At 38.6% G+C, this 19,552-nt stretch overlaps 1 protein-coding gene across 8 annotated transcripts in view; it reads right to left on the bottom strand.

Moving 5' to 3' along the window:
• The window catches only part of ERC1 (ELKS/RAB6-interacting/CAST family member 1), a 144,770-nt gene that overhangs the window by 123,782 nt on the left and 1,436 nt on the right, over nucleotides 1–19,552 (bottom strand). For all 8 annotated transcript variants that reach the window (XM_083366800.1, XM_083366803.1, XM_083366801.1 and 5 more), the window contains exons 2-4: nucleotides 5,633–6,049; nucleotides 2,698–2,772; nucleotides 1,548–1,703 (exon numbers count right to left, since the gene is read on the bottom strand). In XM_083366800.1, coding sequence (XP_083222926.1) covers nucleotides 1,548–1,703; nucleotides 2,698–2,772; nucleotides 5,633–6,049 — 648 coding nt within the window. The remainder of the gene's footprint in view (nucleotides 1–1,547; nucleotides 1,704–2,697; nucleotides 2,773–5,632; nucleotides 6,050–19,552) is intronic.

Genomic DNA, 19,552 nt, shown 5'->3' with positions numbered 1-19,552 from the left:
GTAACAGGTGCTCACTCTGTTACGCGGCACTCGGGATTTGACCCGCCAAACTGCCAACCATCTGATTGACAAGCTCAGCGTCCTAACCCACTGAGCCACCGCGTCCCTTATTTTCCTCTTAACCTTCCTCTATTTGAAGAGATGCAAAGAGTAGAAAACATACCAGCAGCTTGCCATGATTAAATACCAGTTCCTCAAAATAACTACTTTCTCTTAAACTCATATGCAACGGCTATCATACTTCGCACAGTCTTAGAAGACATCATCTAGAAGAGGCATGTCAAACTGCCGGCCCGCGGACAGGACGCGCCATCCCGAAACTGTGCCCACCCCATTGCCGGCAGTGGGGAAAAAGTCGCAATACGTTGCGCGACATCACGTGACGTCGTTTGACATGCCTGATCTAGAACATGCTATCAATCCTTTGGTAGTTGAGTATTCTGATCATTTTTATCCCCTTGATCTCCTCTTTATAGACTACTGTGATGCCTATTACAAGATGCTACTCTTGAAAACTAACTGGTAACTGCAGTTGATACAAAATAAGGAAACAAGATTGCTAAAGTGATTTTTCATTTATGTTACACTTTATTTGCTGCATTTGTACCCAGTCCATTTCTGGATTTAATGTAGAACCACCCCTTAGAATGCTTTCGGGAAGACCTATTACTTGTGCTTTCATTAAGTGATGTGAGACAGATACCTTCCAGGGAGCAGGTGATGGCACTTCAAATATAGAATTACTGAATAGCGCCTCTTTGGGGAGTCAGATAAATCTTTTTGGCATTAAGTTACCATATTATTCACTTATGTCTTATAAACAATAATCTTGTAATAAAAACTTATTTGATTTGCTAGTTGGCTTCCTTTCACTATTTTCAGCTCAGTTTAGTACTTTAATCACAACCATATCAAATGCTGAACTGATTGGAAGCTACATATAATAAGGCAAGCAAATCTGTGCTTGTGTATTTTAATCTGATTACTCTAATGCCCAAAGTTAATACAGCAATTTATAACGCAGACCCCAATTTCAGCATTTTCAAAGAAAGCCCTCGGAGTTCCCTCCTTTTTCTCTGACATTAAACAGACTCTAAAAACATTTATATTGATTATAGTTTGTGTGATGCAGGACCACTTGTAACCTTTTGAGATCTTCCACCCGTACCTGTCTTAAATTTCAAAGTCATCATCTTCTCCAAGACACTTCGTTATATCATGGACAGTTGTTTACATTAATTCATGCAAGAAATGTCCCTTAAGTATTTTACCAGAGCAGGAACAATACACAGTTTTATTTTATTATGTTGAGGCAGTTCGACCTGCCTAAATTGGTTTCTACGCCTTAAATCAAATTTGGTTCACCAATCTTAAATTACGGTAACATGGATTTATAGCTTTGCTTAAGCACTTTCACTTAATTTGAAGGAATTCTGGTAGAGAAGATAGATCACCAATCTTTTATCCGTTCTATGATTCACTGAATGCATTAACTTTTGGGGGGAATTGTAAGCTATTTTTTTTAACATGCATTGTTTCGTTATTACCTTGTTTTTCATAAATTTGGAATGGCTACGATACACCTCCATTTGTTTAATTTCTTCTTCACGTTCTTCTGTGCTGAGTGCACCATTTGATTTCAACATCTGGATTTCTTCTTCCAAGTCTCGGAGTCCACGTTCCATAGAAGAAATTTTAGAATCCTTCAGATACATGGAACAATGGTTTAGTTTCCTCAAAAAATGCCAAAATTTTGCTAACATCATTTGAGTTGAGGGACTATGCCTGAGAAACTTCTCCCTGTAGCACTGGGCTATACATAATTTTTAACTATAGCAATTATTAAATATGCATATACAATTTAACCCAAAGGTGTTTTTTTTCAAAAGGCAACTGGACTTTTTGGTTTTTTTCCTTGAAGATATTTCGCTTCTCATCCCAAAAGCTTCTTCAGTTCTGAATGAATGGTGGAGAATGGGAGGATTCTTCACCATTCAGCAGAACAGAAGAAGCTTCTTGGATAAGAAGTGAAACATCTTCAAGGAAAAAAACAAGAAAGTTCAGTTGCCTTTTGAAAAAAAAAAACATCTTTGGGACAACCATGACCTGGATGACTGAGAATCTCCACAGACATCCACAATTTAAACAGAGATACTTTAATGGAAACTGACATTTTGAACACAGAAATAACACTGTGAATACATTGAGAACTTGGAGGCAAATTAAAAAAATGTGCACATTTCTGCAACAGTCAGAACTATTTATCTGTACATTCAATGAAAACAGCTATGCTGACATACAAGTCCTTTCAAAGGATGTACTATTTGTTAAAAATTTCTGTAATATTTTATTCCTGTTTCCAATAGAACAAGTATTTCCTTGTTATTGAAACTATTTTATATTAAAATCCTTCCCATGAAACCCAATTATTTAGAATATAAAACAAATAAGCATACATTAAAAAAATTAGTGACAGCAATTATGACAATAGGTAAAGGAGACATTCATTTCACATACATGACATAAACCAGATACAAATAGTCCTGCACATTTATACACCAATACTCTAAAATTCTCCTGACAATAGCAGAAATACTAAAAAGGAATCAGTGTATTATACAACATGTCAGGATGAAAATTCAAAAAATTAAAGAGAAAAACAATTCCAATTTGATAGAAAGAATTGGTTTCTTTTACCTTCATCTCTATAACAGTCTGTAAAGCTTTAGTTTTGGCAGAATCAGGAGCATTTTCAAAACGACGGTGCATCTCCTGTTTAAGAAGAATATACATTAGGTAGATACCTAAATGCAACAGCATCGAATTTAACTTCTCGGTTTCATAGAAAAAGTATTCTAGGTAAATGATTCCATCTTTTTTCCTGGTAGTGCTATGGTTATTATTTTTTATACAACCAAGAAACAGCTACAGTGAACTGCATACCAGTAATTTTCTGCAAAAAACCCAGCATAATCAAAAGTAATAGCTTAAACAACTTTAAACATTTTTAATATCTATTAGCAATGATCTTTTCAAACTTTCAGCTTCCAGGAGGACAAAATACTTGGGGGGAAAAACAGGATTAATAAATAACAGCAACAATCTGGTATGTACTTAACAAGCTGATAAAGCATCTGTGCCAGCAATACTCCTACATGCCCAGAGTAGCAACCACCTAGTTACTGATGACGACAGCTTTTTCCACAGTGATAACAAGGAACTGTTCATCAAAACAATTAATGTGCAGCTGACATAATTGCTCTATAGGTAAGAAAAAGCAAAACAAAAATGCTTGGACTAAAACATTCAAAACACAAAAACTGTTTTACACTAGACCACAATTATTCTTGGACTAGAATAATTACAAACAAATCATGCAGTAATTTTCCTCCCATTTTTAGAGCAATTTTCATAATGAAAGATCCAGAAATATTAAATCACATTATATATTAGCATAAGATATTAAATATTGGTGTAGTGTAAGCATCAAGACTAAAGTAAAAGAAAATAGAAAGGAGTACCGTAATAAGTGCAAGGGGGAAAAAAAGAAAAAGAAAAGAATCGAATAAAAAAGAGAAAAGAAATATATAAAGAAGTGATCTCCAAAATTAATCACAAGTATAGACAAGTTTAATGACTTTTCACCACTCCTAAGGTTATAAACATTTATCTATTACCTCTAAACAAATCTATAAAACATCATCTTTCAGTCGTGGTGTTAGCTGAAAATCCACTCAGGGACCAGGAGTAATTATTTTGATTACTTATTTTAATCTTGATCAAACAAACCAATTTTATATTCCTTCATTTTACTTTTAGAAGTTGTAATGTTTAGTTCGTTCAAATATTGTTGTACAATTTGTTTTAACTTCATTTCTTCTTTGTCCTATCACAAAGAATTTTTCAAGGCTTTAAGAAGCCTCTTTTGTAATGGCTTGGGTCCGGGATATCTGAGGGAACACCTGCTGCCGGCATCAAGTTCCCTTTGTCCAGTGCGCTCCCACAGGGAGGGTCTTCTCAGGGTGCCACCGGTAAGAGATTGCTGCCGGACGACACCCAGGGATAGGGCCTTCTCAGTGGGGGCGCCTGCCCTTTGGAACCAGCTGCCAGTGGAGCTGAGGACTGCCCCCGACCTCCGTTCATTCCGCCGGGACCTGAAGACCTGGCTCTTCGAGCTCTCTGGCCCAGGCTGAGGATTAATCTTATTTTAATTGGGGCTTTATTTATACAGGAACAAATATTTTTTAAAAATTTTTTTTAACTTTTGTATCTTGGTTTTTAATTACCCTGTAAACCGCCCTGAGTCCTTCGGGAAAGGGTGGTATATAAATGTAACAAAATAAATAAATAAATAAATTTCCAGTAGAAAATTATTCAAGTCATTCTCGTTATTTATACTTCCCTTTTAAATTTTAAAGTCTCAGTCAATTTTTTTGTACATCCAATGAAACAACCTTTTCTAAATCATTCTCTTGGGTTGTGAATTGTAAATCCACTTTCAATATCACCTCTATTTTGTTAGATATGTTTTTTTTCTACATCTAACATTTATTTAATTTCAGATGTAGTCTGTCCACAGAAGGAGACACCATTACTGACATTGTTGATATTGACTCTATTTTCTGATTCCATTCTTCAAAAATCTCCTTCAGTATTTTTATTGTTAGAGCTTTCAGCGCCCTCTTACAGGCCTGTATACCTGTACTGTATATCTCCCATAGAGCTGTCCAGTCTCCTTACATCATTTGACTTTAATTTGCTGTAAATAAGATTTTAATCTATAAAAGAAATCTGGAATGCAAATTTTTCTCTATAAGAAAGCCTCCGCGCCCTATATGATGCATCTCTGATTTTGTTTATATGAATGTGTTCTGTCCAAAATAATTCAGCTGTTTAGCTTCAAATTTTTAAATTTAATCATAAAGTTACATGAAAATCAATGAACAATGCTTACTCCACTTGAAACATGATGCAAAACAGCAAATGGTTTCAAACTTCCTTCATAGTAAAGTAACTGTTTCTATGGAAACTATAGAACTGCCATTCTTTATTGCTGCCCAGATTTCTTGGTAGACAGTAAAAGAAGTAGACAGAAGTAGACAGTAAAATCAAATACGAACATTGTGGTGATTCAGGTAGACTACATTTATAAACAAACAGAATAGACTTGCTATTATATAACAATAAGATAAATTCCTGATTGATCCCAGTATTTTCCCTGCACAAGAATGAATCCTAAAGAACAAAAAGTAAAGTTCATAAATATGTTGCTTATTTAGACATGTTCTTGAGTGATAACCTCTCAATGTATGAATCCAGACATAAATATATATGGATATTCACAACTCAAAATTTCAAATGTCAATTGTTTTCCAATCGTTTTCTGATATTTTGATATCATTCCCAGATACATCCCAACTCCACACACATAGAATTTATCAAATGATATGTGAGGTCAGAATGAATTGTGAATAAGAAACCATTTTGCACTCAAGCAAGTGTAGGTTCCAGAGTAAGGTGTGCACTGCTTTAAACAGGTTAGAAAAATTGGCAACCGCTTGCGTCTATCGAAAGATAAAACAAGGGGAGGGGAAAATAGTGCAAGATTAGATGGATTAAGTGAATAACTCACTTCTCTGAGCAAGCTGTTCTCCTTTTCCTTTTGCTCTAGTAAGGTTTCCAGGTGATGAACGTGCATTTCAGCCTCTGCCAACCTTCTTGTCCGTTCATGATCTTCCTCGGTGGCTTTTGCAGACAATCCCTTGCTCTGCAGCATTTCCAGTAACTTTTTAATTGACTCATCACGAGCATTTAAGGTCTGTTTCTGAGTCTCGATGCGTAACTCCATTTCTTCCAGGGTTTTGCGTAGCAAGAAGAGTTCCTTGGCTTGGCGCTCATGCTCTGCATGAAGCCGTTGGAAGTTTTCTTCTGTAAGTTCTGTCAGAAACGGTTCACTGGATCTACTGCTAGTGTCTTGCTGGAAAAGTTGGTTCAGGTCCCTCTGGATCCTAAGCTCATCCTGAAGAGCTTGAATAGTCATCTGCATATGCTGAAAAATAAACACCCGAATCAGTAATCATTTCATTAAGAAGAAATACAGTACAGATTTAGGACATGTTTTGAACAATTAAAATATGAGAGATTGCATAGAACAGCGGTCTCCAACCTTTCCGGCTTGGCAGCCTGGCAGGGGGGAGGGGATAGCTCTGTGTGAGCAGTAGGCAGGTGCATAGCCCCATTTGTGCAAGCGGCAAGCACCCACGCCCACAGCCCGCATAAATGTAGCTTCATAGGTGAGCGCAAACACCCACCACTTGCACAAGTGGAGCTGCGTGCATGTGCTCACAAACTCATCCACTGCTTGCGTGGCCCAGTTCTGAAAGGGCCAAGGCCCAGGCGGTATAGAGTTTCATTTGCAGAAAGATTGTATATGTTGGCGCATCTGCTTTTGAAGGTATCATATAAATCCTGTATAACTGCAAACTATATCCTGAGGAAATGGATGTTTACTTAGAATCTTGTTTAAAAACTAATATTGGGATAATCGGGATAAAGAGTATACCTCTTATAGGGAATGAATTTGCATATTACTAGGAAGGCTGCAATTTTCATATCAAAGACCATTATTAAAAAGATAGCCTACCTAAAACAAATTGAGTTTGACAGCACAGGTGACCATTTGGTATGAATATGTTTTACTGTGTTTTGGGTAGTGTTCCGGTAGCTTTTTGATATGATCAGATGTTTAATCAATAAAATTTATTGCATGTTGTTCAAACCCTTATAGAATATCTAAAAAAGGAGTTAATAACAGATGTCTAATAGGGCTATCATACTGTAGAATTTTACATTAAAAAGTTGATCTTAAAACTACTCTGTTGTTAAATAATCTGAAAGGCAATAGAGTAGAAAAGAGATTAAAAATGTTTACAAATTAAGAAGCTTGTCAGTAGAACACTTCAAGTCAACTAGGTCAAGCAAAGAACATTTTGTTCATGTCTACATTAACAGAAAATAGTCAAAACGAATCCAAGGAACAGAAGTATGCCACATATGAAAGAACAGAAACACCTTGGCATAGGGCGGCATATACCGGTAAGTCCCAATAACAAATAAATAAATAAATACATTTTATTAGATTCATAGAACAGAGAAAACTTTTTTTGTTTATGAAAGCAAATAGGAAGATATTCCAATGGTATCAAAAAATAAAACTACAATTTTACATGCTAGAACTGTTCAAATAGCTACTGTATCTTAGCAAGACCTGATGCATTTTCTTCCAATGTAACCTACCATAAAACACACAAAGGGAGAATGATTTGATAACACAGGAAAGATTATTTTTATTGATATTGAAATTTGACTCTTGTCTTTCTAATGAATAACATCTTACAACAGTTTAAAATCAAAAATAATAGATTCAACAAAATGTAATAAAATTGTAGTAGTATTAACCGCTTAGTCTACAGACTCTACTGAACAAAACAGAACAAACTTTAGTAGGTGAAAGTCTACAGTATTATAAAATATTGTAGTACCATCCAGAGAGAAGTCATACATGCTTCATGGACAATGTATAGTATTAATTGGTGAGTGAAACAATTATATCTCTTGTTTCTAAAAATAAGGGGAAGTCTGGTGACTTCTCCATTAGCTTCACTATCAAATATCTTTTATTTCAAGGACAGCTACAGTAAGAAATATGTATTCACATATGCCAATATGCTGCATCAAGACTCATGAAACAGTCTAAAGACATTAGCAAGAACTGCTTATTAGAAATGTACAATAATTGATGTACTTGCAAATAGCTAGAAGAAAAAAAAGAGACATTGAGAAGGGCTGACAGAATTTGAAATATTTATAAAAAATCAAGATCACTTGTCACAGTGTATATATAAATTGATTGCAATAAGAAACGGACAGAATAAATTGAAAACTGTAAGATAAAATAGATGCAAAACTTCAAAAGAAATACAACTAGTTTTTTGACGTATGACTGTTCATTCAGCGACCATCTAAAATTATGAGGGAGTGGAACTTACGAGGGGCTTATGACCCCTGTTGGAAACTATAGCCGCTGTAGCACCCCTGCCGTCACATGAACAAAATTTAGGCACTTGGCAATCCACCCACTTTGTGACTGAATGCAGAGATGCTACCGTGCACCTATCTTTTTCCCCATCCCACCTTGCTGAGTCCTTCCAGGGTTTGGGCCTGCTTCCCACCACGCTGGGTTTCCCCATTTTTCTCCCCCATCATGTCTCGGTGACTTACCTCTTCTGTAGATCTCCTTCAGAAAGCAGCTGATTCATCATAAAAGCCTTCTGACAACCAGGCTGTCTGGCGCCATCTCAGAAATGGGCACCATTTTGGGATTGGCTACAAGGAACTGTGGTTGTTCCAAAATGATGTCCACTTCTGGGATGAGGTCATGCAGCCGCCATAATGTACAGGGAGGCTGAGGGGTAGAGCAGCTGGCTCTCCTTCCTGAATGTGATCTCCAGATAAGGTATAATTCCAGAAAACATAAACGAATATTAGCACAATTTATCATATTCTGATGGCAGCAAGGACAAATTTAGCACAATACTGGAAAAGAGAAACTTTGCTGATGATATCAGATTGGAAGTCCAAATGTGGGGAACAAGCAGCAATGGCTTCATTGACAATGTATATCTATAACAGAAGTTCAACCAGCAAAAACGGTTTCCCATTATACTATATTAAAAAGCAGGGCAAATTTAGACATTTGGAATATGGACTCAAATAAATGTAGCAATAATCTTTAAGGTTTAACATAGAACAGTGATGGCGAACCTTTTAGAGACCAAGTGCCCAAACTGCAACCCCAAACCCACTTATTTATCGCAAAGTGCCAGGGCCGCATCAGTATTGTGGTGCCCTCAGGTGGGGGCAGGGAGGTGCCTCTGAGTGCCACCTCTGGCACGCAAAAACCAGGGGCGCAAAAATGGACCTTCGTGCAGCAAGGCGCAAAAACGGCTGCCGCTGCCGCACCGCAGGGTACAGATACAAGGTGCTGGACCACGCAAGAACGGGGCAGGGCTAGTGAGTATCACGCAGGCACTAGCCCCACTCCATCTGCAGCGTGTGCGTGCTCACAGCCCCGTGCGCACATGGACGCATGTAAAATGCTTCCCCCTCCCTTTTCTTCCAGTCCACCAATCGACAATGGTTGGTGACCTCTGCTCTGCCACCTGTACTCGAGCTTGCTAGTCGGCTGCTTCGCCTCCTTTGTGCTGGGCGGGGCTCCTGCTCTGGGCGGCAGTGGCAGCCTGATGGACCTGCTGCTGGTGGCGGTGGCATGCGTGCCAACAGAGAGGGCTCTGAGTGCCGCCTCTGACACGCGTGCCACAGGTTCGCCACCACTGACATAGAGCATTTATACCTAGGTTGTGGTTAGTGGCTGGAGAAATAAACCCAATAGAAGGGAAAATGTGTTACTAGACAGTTTCCCCATGTTTTTATTTATGTATTATTTATAATTTATTCTTGTGTTATTCAACTTCTACTATCCAGTGTAAGGTTTTTTTCCTTTGCATTTCATTATTATAACAACAACAACATCTAGACCAGGGGTAGGCAACCTTGGCTCTTTTATGACTCGTGGACTTCAACTCCCAGAATTCCTGAGCCAGCATAGCTACCCCTGAACTAGGGGGAGACAGAGACACTGAAATGCATATAGGTATGTGTTAGTACAATATTATTTGCTTTACTCAAACTCCCTAAAATTTGCCCTCATGATCCTTAAACCTGCATACTTTAATATTTCCATACAATAGGTCCCCACTAGTTTGAAACAAATCAATCTTTTTTTTAAGTGTTTGATGAAATGACTCATGCAAATGTATCGGGGCTTTTCATTTTTTTTCCATATTAACATAGATGTCTCTGTTCCGTCTTTCTATGCAATGATTCACTATGGCTACTAAAGTAGTTCAGTGTGATTTTAAAAATTGTTTTTTGTACTGTTGTTGAATGAGTAAAATACTTTCCTCCTCACTCGATTCTCTAAAATTCTTTGCTCTCTAAGCATGACCTGAAAGCAAAGCTCTGCTGGCTCCATCTATCTTTAACCGCATTCAAGCTTTCCAACACATTCAAGATTCATACCCAATATTGATCAAGACTGGAGACAGAGATATTTGGTAGGTGGGTGGGTATAAATACTCTCTTAACTTGGGGTTTTCATGTTTTTCTTTAACCACAATGAAATAAAATATGTGCATGAATGTACTCCCAACGTGCTCTGTGGTTTTATCCAAACATATGCTTCAAAAGGAAAGAAGTCTCTGAGCTCTCGCTTATCCACTTCAGAAAGAATGAGCTCCAAAGAGACACAGACAAGAGACCACAATGGAACAACAATCAACGAAAGCTGAAGGAATCTCTTGAAGGGATTGATCTCAATGCAGAAAAATTTCTCTGTTCCCAATATCACATTACTTTCCAAAAGCCATAAATCTCAGCCAGGGTTTTAGATGCTTGTTTACTTCTAATTTAGATTTCTATGGACACCCAAATCAACTGTGAGCCTCGGCAACACCAATTAAAAATAAAACCATAATCCACTGGACTACGGTCCACTGGACCAACAAAAGAAATAAAAAGATATATCAAGAAAAATAGACCCACAGCAACAGTTCAACTCAAATGGGCACATACTGCAACCTATTTTGGGGCCTGCAGAAAAAGCCTGGTCTTCAAGTCCCATTCGAAGGACGACAGGATCAGGCCTCTTTGAAATGCCAGCAGAATGCTGTCCCAGAGGGCAGGCACCACAACACAGGAGGCTCACTTCCTCTCTCCCAAGAGAAAGCAATATCAATCCAGGAAAGGGTACAACTGGTGCACTAGAGATGAATCTGGGCAAAGGCCTTCCTAGCCACACCTGCCACTTGCTCTTTCAGCAGGATCTCCGCGTCTGGAAACACACACACACCCCAAATGCATATCGAGTTTTGTTTGGGAAACTGCAACCTTGGAAGTAAAGATGGAAACCAAAGCTCTATGAGCCCACAGCCATGCAGTCTTTTGAAATCCCTGGTTTAAGTCTTGATTCAGGGTTTATTTATTTTTAATAAGCATAACATTTGTTTGCCTTTAGCATCTCCTTAACACTAAGCTCTAGTTACAGCTTTATAACCCTGTTTTCTATTTAGCTTCTGGGCTCTTTTGCTTTGTTCCCTTTTCTGCAACGTGGTCACTTCTCTATTCTCCACTAGTTGCTCTCCTATTAATGGCTACAGCCTCTTGTTCTATCAGGGTTGGTTTATGTCTTTATTTTTCCCCCCTGTTCCTTCTGGGCTATTTTTATTTAAAGACTAATTAAATAGTCCTAATGTTTTCTTTTGCCCCTTATAAAAGATAGACTACAGACCTGACATTTAAGATACAGCATTCAATGATCACATATTCCTGCAGGGAAGACTCACATCCTGAGTAAATCCTGCTGGTGGTTAGAAGTCAGCTATGACAAATTATTCCTTTTCATTTCAAGCCCGCCTTCAGTTGTCATTTAATGTTGGCTTTTAGTTCTACATGGATTTTTTTTTCAAATATGCGCAGTAGGATATATTCCATCGAGCCAAATGTAATTTTTATATTTTATTCAATTTTTCAAATGCTTTATTATTATTTGACTAATTGCAATGAAGAATATGTGAGAATATATGCAGAATATATGTTTGATTCTTTGTTTATTCTTTGCCGGTAAAACTTTCCAGATTTTTTTTTTCGGGGTGGGGGGTGGGGAGGTTAAGTTCTGTTAATCAGAAAGAGGAATCACTTTTCTGCTGAACACAAAGTTTAAAAATAAGAAATAACTAATAACTAATAACTAACCCTGGTCATGAAGATTGTTACATTGTGATCATGCATAACAAAAGAGCCGCAGCTCCAATATACCCTTATTAGTATATGTTCTATGGACATCTACTGTTGGGAGGACGTTGGGGGAATGGATTCTGTGTTTGGAGATTATTTTTATCCTGCCTGTTATTTTTATAAATAACTCAATGCAGAGGACATACCTAATAGACCAGGGGTAGGCAACCTCGGCTCTTTTATGACTCATGGACTTCCATGCTGGCTCAGGAATTCTGGGAGTTGAAGTCCATGAGTCATAAAAGAGCCGAGGTTGCCTACCCCTGTAATAGACCTTTCTGCTACTATTTTCCCCCGTGGAGTGAGGGGGGGGGGAGAGAGAGAGAGAGAGAGAGAGAGAGAGAGAGAGAGAGAGAGAGAGAGAGAGAGAGAGAGAGAGAGAGAAACTGGTTCAAAATTACCCAGCCAGCTTTCATACATGAGGCAGAATTAGAACTCAAGGTCTCCTGGTTTTCAGCTTCATGCCTAAATATTAGATTGATCTGTCTGTCTGTAAGTCTGTCTGGTTGTTTTTTTTATGTTGTGAGCAACCCAGAGTTAATTGGGTCTGGGCAGCTTCTAAATTGGATAAAATCAATAAATACTCTTGTTCACTTCTGTTCTCAGGCCACATCCCAACATACAATGTCTGTATCATCTTTTGTCTGTACCCACAACAAGGGAACCTAAATAAGATGCTACACAGAGCATAAGAACTTGGCATTCCGTTTCATATGTTGCTGAGCAACCTAGCTTTAATAAAGTGCTCGACGCTATTTGTAGTGGTGCATGTGTCTTTTAGAGGTATATCAACATACTAGCAAGCAACAGCAGCATTCTCACTCATGTCCTGCAGTTAAGATTTCCAGTGAAGGCCGTAACTGATGGACTCAAAGAAAACCTGCTTAGATAACTTCCAGCTATGTTTGGAAAACTGATGTTACTCACCTGGCAAAAGAACTACAGGGGGCTTACCCATTCTCTGTCCATCAGGAAACAATTATTTATTTTATTTATTTTAATCCCATTTATATCCCGCCCTTCTCCGAAGACTCAGGGCGGCTTACAATCTAAGAAGCACAAATCAATGTTCTTAGCAGTAGCTTTCATTCTATGTATATGCCTGCTTATTAGGGCTTTCCCCCCCCCCCCAAGCGGCATTATTACAAAGTCAGCTTATTGCCCCCAACAATCTGGGTCCTCATTTTACCTACCTGGGAAGGATGGAAGGCTGAGTCAACCTTGAGCCTGGTGGGATGCGAACCTGCACTAATTGCAGGCAGCTGGTGTTACTTAAGGAGGCATTAGCCCACTGCTCCACTAAGGCTCTTTATAATTATAATTTTGTAAGACTTGATTCTCCTTTCCACTACCAGCAGTTGCTATCTGGACTGGATTATTCTGGGCTTCCTAAAGCAAGGGAGAGTTGTGCTATGATGAACAGTCATATTAATATTATTTCAATGATGAATGCTTATATGATGTTTCATTTACTTGTAATCACCAATCTAGATAATGTGTTTTGACATAAAAGTGATCCTCCACAGATTGGCTGTATCCTTCGTGACTGGCAAGGGTTTACCAAAAGTGGCTTATTCAATTATCCATTGAGATAATTAATCCCTACGCTGCATTTTTGGATGCACTATTTGCCTAAGAAAAGGATGTACTGTACTACTGTTTATTTTACAGGCAGTTTCTACTTGCATTTCCCATTCCCTTTTTAGGACATGTTTGAGAAAATAATTTCTTGGATCATAGCCAATCTAGTATTTAACTGTATAAACTCTTTCTTGAATCCTCTGTCTTCCACTTTTGATCGTTGCTCATTCAATAATGCTCTTAAATATTTCATTTGCAAGTCAAGATAACTATGAAGTTTGGGCAGACTTCACATTTATTTATGATAAGCATACTTTTTATCAGCCAAATTGAAACAGGGAACCTGAGAACTGGTTAGGAATATTAGAAGCTAATTACTTTTGGAGGAAAAAAAACAATAAAAAACTATCAGAGATTTTAAACTAGAACCTAAAAAAATGAGGCTATGACAAATCATGTGATGCTTTTTTAATATCTATAAATTATACCTAATGACTGCATCTCAAAACTTCATATTCTAATGTTCCTAAATTCTAATTTGAATTAAGATGATAAAAACATGTATGAAGATAGTAAAAAAGAAAGTCATGTAAAGCATGCCTGCTTACTTTTCTTAATTGAACTGTTAGTTAGATCTGTCATTAATTACAGCCAATAAAAATAAATTGATCTAGTGTTAAGACTTTCCATCAACCAAAAAGAGTGGCAACAACATCGGGATGAATCATCCATTTTCAAAAGGTAGTACATACCCAACTGTCATAGTAACCATGAAATAAAATGTTACTAGGGAGATTTTTTGATGAATGTGCCTGATAATCAAACAGAATAAAGACCGGAATCAATTTGCTTATATTTCAGAAAACAGCTCTATGGTTCAATGCCATTTTTATCATTTCATTTTTTTTCTGCAAGACCAATTCAAAGGTAAGAACAGGTAGAAGAGGAAGGAAATACTTTTGATAGAATGGAAAAGCAAAAAAATCAGCATAGTTCTGAAAGGCGGGTGGGAGTGAAAAATACCCCTCAAGATTACCCCCTCTTGATTTTGTTTGAAATAAGTGCAGGCAGGCAGAAAGTCTGTCAAGCTTTAAAAATTCTATTATTAGTTCCTGCAACAAAAGAATTCTAATAGTCCATAACTTAAAAGACTTTGTTTTCTGATCTAGTCTACTTTGAAGGGTTGAGAAGCATTTCCTGATCATATGAAAGTTTTGAGAAGTAACATGGAAATGCAACCTGTGCTCCATGGCTACTAGGCTGGTACCAGAAAAGCCTGTCATAAGTGTACTCAAAAATATTATATATATCACAGATGATATGGTTTCTCATTAAAAAGAATTTAGTCAAGCCGGGCTCCCAGTGAGTGCCAGGAGCCAAGGGAGATGACATCTTTGTTGTCAGAAGGTACAGTCTTTCATAAGGTCTTTTACTTGGACTTCAGTAAGGCATTTGATAAAGTAGACCACAATCTACTACTTGATAAAATAGAAAAATGTGGGTTAGACAAGATCACCTCCAGATGGATTCGTAGCTGGCTGACCAGCCATACTCAGCGTGTGTTCCTCGATGGAACTGCATCTACATGGACGGAAGTATGTAGTGGGGTGCCCCAGTGCTCTTCAACATCTTCATCAATGATTTCCATGAGGGGATAGATGGGAAACTCATCAAATTTGCAGACGACACTAAGCTGGCAGGAATAGCCAACACTCTAGGCTTAAGATACAGAAGGATCTTGACAGACTTGAACATTGGGCGCTATCTAACAAAACGAAATTCAATGGTGAATAAAGTAAGGTTTTACATTTAGGCAAGAAAAAGCAAATGCACAGGTATAGTATAGGTGGTACCTTGCTCAATAGTAGGGATCTCGGAGTCCTAGTACAGGGCTTTTCAAACTTTTCACCCATTGTACCACTTTTAGGATTTGGAAACATCCGAGTACCACCAGTTGCCTAGCAAGGTGGCAAAAACTTGATGACCAAAAAAAGAAAAAACTGTGAAGTACAGGTAATCCTCGACTTACAACTGTTCGCTTAGTGACTGTTTGAAGTGACAATGGCACTGAAAAAAGTGCCCCCCAAGCCACAGCCGAGCAAGACACCTGCCTGCCCGCCCGGCGGCGCTCTTCCTCTTGTCCGAGGTTTTCATTGTTGTGAGCATTTCTGTTGAGGATTGGCAGGTGTGTGTGTGTGTATGTGTGTGTGTGGTTTTTATTCCCCCTCTCTGCTGGGTGGTAGCAGCAGATTTTGGTCACTTCACATGACCCTGGGACACTGACCATCATAACTATGAATCAGTTGCCAAGCATATGAATGTAAATCACAAGACCCTGGAGATGCTGCAACATTACAGCTGATCGGCGCTTCTTCTGGGCTCATAGTGAGGTAATCCTAATCCTAAATGGAATTTTCCTCCAATGGGATTTTCCCATGTATTTTACCAGGAAACCTAGATAGAGCAGCCTAGAAAAGTAAGTGCCTTCCTAACCATACCGAAGCACTCCGAATTTGTTGGCGATGTGCATTTTGTTGTATGAGTTCATCCTGACCTAACCCTAACCCTAAGTGGAATTGTCCTCCTATGAGATTTTCCCATGTATTTTACCAAGAAACACAGATAGGGCAGGCTAGAAAAGTAAGTGGCCCCCAACTATACCCAAGCAGTCCGAATTCATTGGTGATGTCCATTTGGCTCTCTGAGTTCATGGTGACCTAACCATAAGTGGAATTTTCCTTCAATGGGATTTTCCCATGTATTTTACCAGGAAACATAGGGCAATCTAGAAAAGTAAGTGCCCTCCTAACCATACCCAAACACTCCAAATTTGTTGGCAATGTCCATTTTACTTTATGAGGTCATGGTGACCTAACCCTAAGTCCATTGTGGCGAACATATGGGACGCGTGCCACACGTTGCATGCAGAGCCCTCTCTGTGGGCACGCATGCCATTGCCCTTGTCCTAGGCCTTCAGCTGGCTTTTATAAAACCTTTTCACTTTAGGTCTCCACCGCCGTGTGCCAAAAAAAAAAAGGTTTAATCAATCAATTTCAACTTGTTGCGGAAAAAAAATCTCTCGCAAAGTTGGTATTAATTGAACTTTTTAGTCCCACCTAGTCTGCCGTTACCACTGCAACCACACCCACCCAATGGGCCATGCCCACTCAATTGGCACACCCACCCAATAGGTCATGCCCACCTGGCACCCGACGATACATAAGTGGGTTTTGGGTCGCAGTTTGGGCACTCGGTATCTAAAGGTTTTGCCATCATTGGCTTAACCTATTGTCATTAATTTGTCATTTGCATCACTATGTAATCATGCAAATTAGGTAAATCACTGCAGAAATATAGTCTATTGCATGTAAAGTTGGGTAAAACAAGGTCTACTAAATAAAGGCTTTATTAGGGTCAGGTAACTAATTTTGTTTTGAGTTGAGCAGTGCTATACATCCTTCTACCACTTGGACATTTAGAAAAAGAGTTTTATTAGGTAAAGTATAGGTATAAATGATACTATGGAAAGCAGTACACCAATACTGTTATTACATTGCACAAGTATGTAGAACTCTTGCATTGGAAAGTAGGATTCTAATTCTTAAAAAACACACAAATGTTTAATACCGTGTTTTCCCGAAAGTAAGTCCTATCCCGAAAATAAACCCTAGCTTGATTTTTGGAGGTGGGCCCAATATAAGCCCTACCCCAAAAACAAGCCCTAGTTTTGGGGTGAGGCACACACCTAAAAATCAAGCTAGGGTCGGGGTGGGAACTGCCCCACGTGCCCTGCACCCAGTTTACCTTGCAACCAGGCCTCTCCTCGCTATCCCACTTCTTCTGCAGCCTCTTCTGCAGCAAGGCCTGCATTTCACAGTCAGGGGCCTTTCTATAGCTCTGTTCTGCAAGACCTCTGCAGCCGAGGACCAAGCCATGGATTAAATCCATAGCTCAGTACTCGGCTGCATAGGCCTTCCGAAAAGGCCTGACTGCAAAATGCAGACTGGAATGCAGCTGCAAAATGAAGCTGCTCCTTGGGCCTCAGAAGAAGTGGACCTGCTGGCTGGGGCTGTCGGTGATGGAGGTAAGACATCCCCCGAAAGTAAGACCTGGTGCCTCTTTTGGAGGCAAAAAAAAAAAAAAAAAAAAAAAACTATGGAGAAAAAAAACATGGGGAAATATGGGTATTACAGTACAGGTTGTCCTCAACTTACAACAGCTCATTTAGTGACCTTTCAAAGTTACAATGACACTGAAAAATGTGACTTATGATTGTTTTTCACACTTTATGACCGTTGCAGAAACCCGGTGATCAGATGATCAAAATTCAGATGCTTGGCAACCGGTTCATATTTATGACACTTGCCGTGTCAATGTGCCAAGTGATCATCTTTTGTGACCTTCTAACAAGCAAAGTTCATTGGAAAGCCAGATTCACTTAATAAACATGTTATTAACTTACAACTGCAGTGATTCACTTAACGGTCACATGAAAGGTTGTAAAATGGGGCAAAATTCCCTTAACAAGTGTCTCACTTAGCAACAGAAATTTTGGGGTCAATTGTGGTTGTAAGTTGAGGACTACCTATAATTCTGTTTTCTGAACATATCAAGTATGCCCTTTGTATAAGAAGCTGAAACTGAAGTTATAAGTTAGCCAAATCAGTTTCTTCAGCAGAAAATATCTAACTCATCTAATGTTTCTAGCATCTTTACACATTAATTTTTTATACTAGGATTTCCAAACCAGGCAAGTTGAATTACAATTTCAGTAATTCAGTCTACAGTACATGTTCACTGACAATACTCATTAGAAACAATGAAAACTGTGTTCGGGTCATTTTGGGGCAGTGAGTTATTCAAGATTGCTTTACACTACTACATTCATCAATGAATGTGGCTTGAGCTCAGCTAAAAATATCCAAATAAGCCATAACTGAAAGTCTAATGTGGGGATATTTCTTTAAAGTGAATTTCAGTATCCAGGTCTTCTGTATAAAGGGCAGAGATCACTAGTTGCCAGTGATATAGAGCATGGGTCTTCAAACTCGGCCCTTTTATGACTCATGGACTTCAACTCCCAGAATTCCTCAGTCAGGCACACTGGCTGAGGAATTCTGGGAGCTGAAGTCCATGAGTCATAAAAGGGCCGAGTTTGAAGACCCCTGATATAGAGGGTGTAAAAAAATTCAATTTAGACATGAACTGGCAAATTAGGACACCAAGCTTTCACATCTCATGATATATTTCACCATGCTTTTAAATAATACCCTTCCTTTTTGGGCCATTGTTCGACAAGCCTATCATTACAGTGGTAATTATAGTGGGATTTAAATGAACAATTAGAAAGGGTGTGCAGAATTATGTAGAAATGTCACTGCATCCTCTTCTGTTAAATATTATTTGGCTGACCAAAAAAGCCATAGGTTTTCATGCATTTTTAAACTAAAAAGAAATATTTTATCCTTTTAGATACGAGGACAATCCATCCATCCATCCAGTTTATAAATTGCCAGAATTAAAAAAAAATACTCCTGACAGCTTTTATCATAAAAACCTAACAAAAACCCAACATCCAATTGCTTTCATTTCATATAAAAATAGCTATCTTAATGTAATAAGTATAGTTGTGACATTCATTCCCCTGATTCCTTGTAGAACAGCTCTATTTTAAATAGTTTCCTGAAGTGAGCAATGAGGATTCCAGCCTAATCTCTAGATTAAGACTATCCTGTAAAATGGGGGCTGCAGCCAAAAAAAACCCAACTGCCTGAAAGCCTTGCCCTTCTTCATTTCACTTCCTTCAGAAGCCATGAAGGAAAACCCTCAACAAAAATTCTAAAAGCCATAAATACACTCTTTAAACCCCCTCCGTATGAAACTCAGCATCCTCTTTTTTTCTCAACTTTTCTCAACTCATTGCTCTCTTTTTTCTCAACTGTTGAAAACTCTCAGAAACGGTCCATTTCCAGAACCCTTTGAAATTTGTCACAGCAGGCTCAGTTCAAATCTCAGGAGGCTAAAGAAGCCAGGTGTTCTTGCCCCCACTCTCAACCTC

Source organism: Vipera ursinii, assembly GCF_947247035.1.
Source record: "Vipera ursinii genome assembly, chromosome: 6".
Classification (NCBI taxonomy): Eukaryota; Metazoa; Chordata; class Lepidosauria; order Squamata; family Viperidae; genus Vipera; species Vipera ursinii.
The sequence above is the reverse complement of the archived record's forward strand: the minus strand, read 5'-3'. Positions and strand labels throughout refer to the sequence as shown.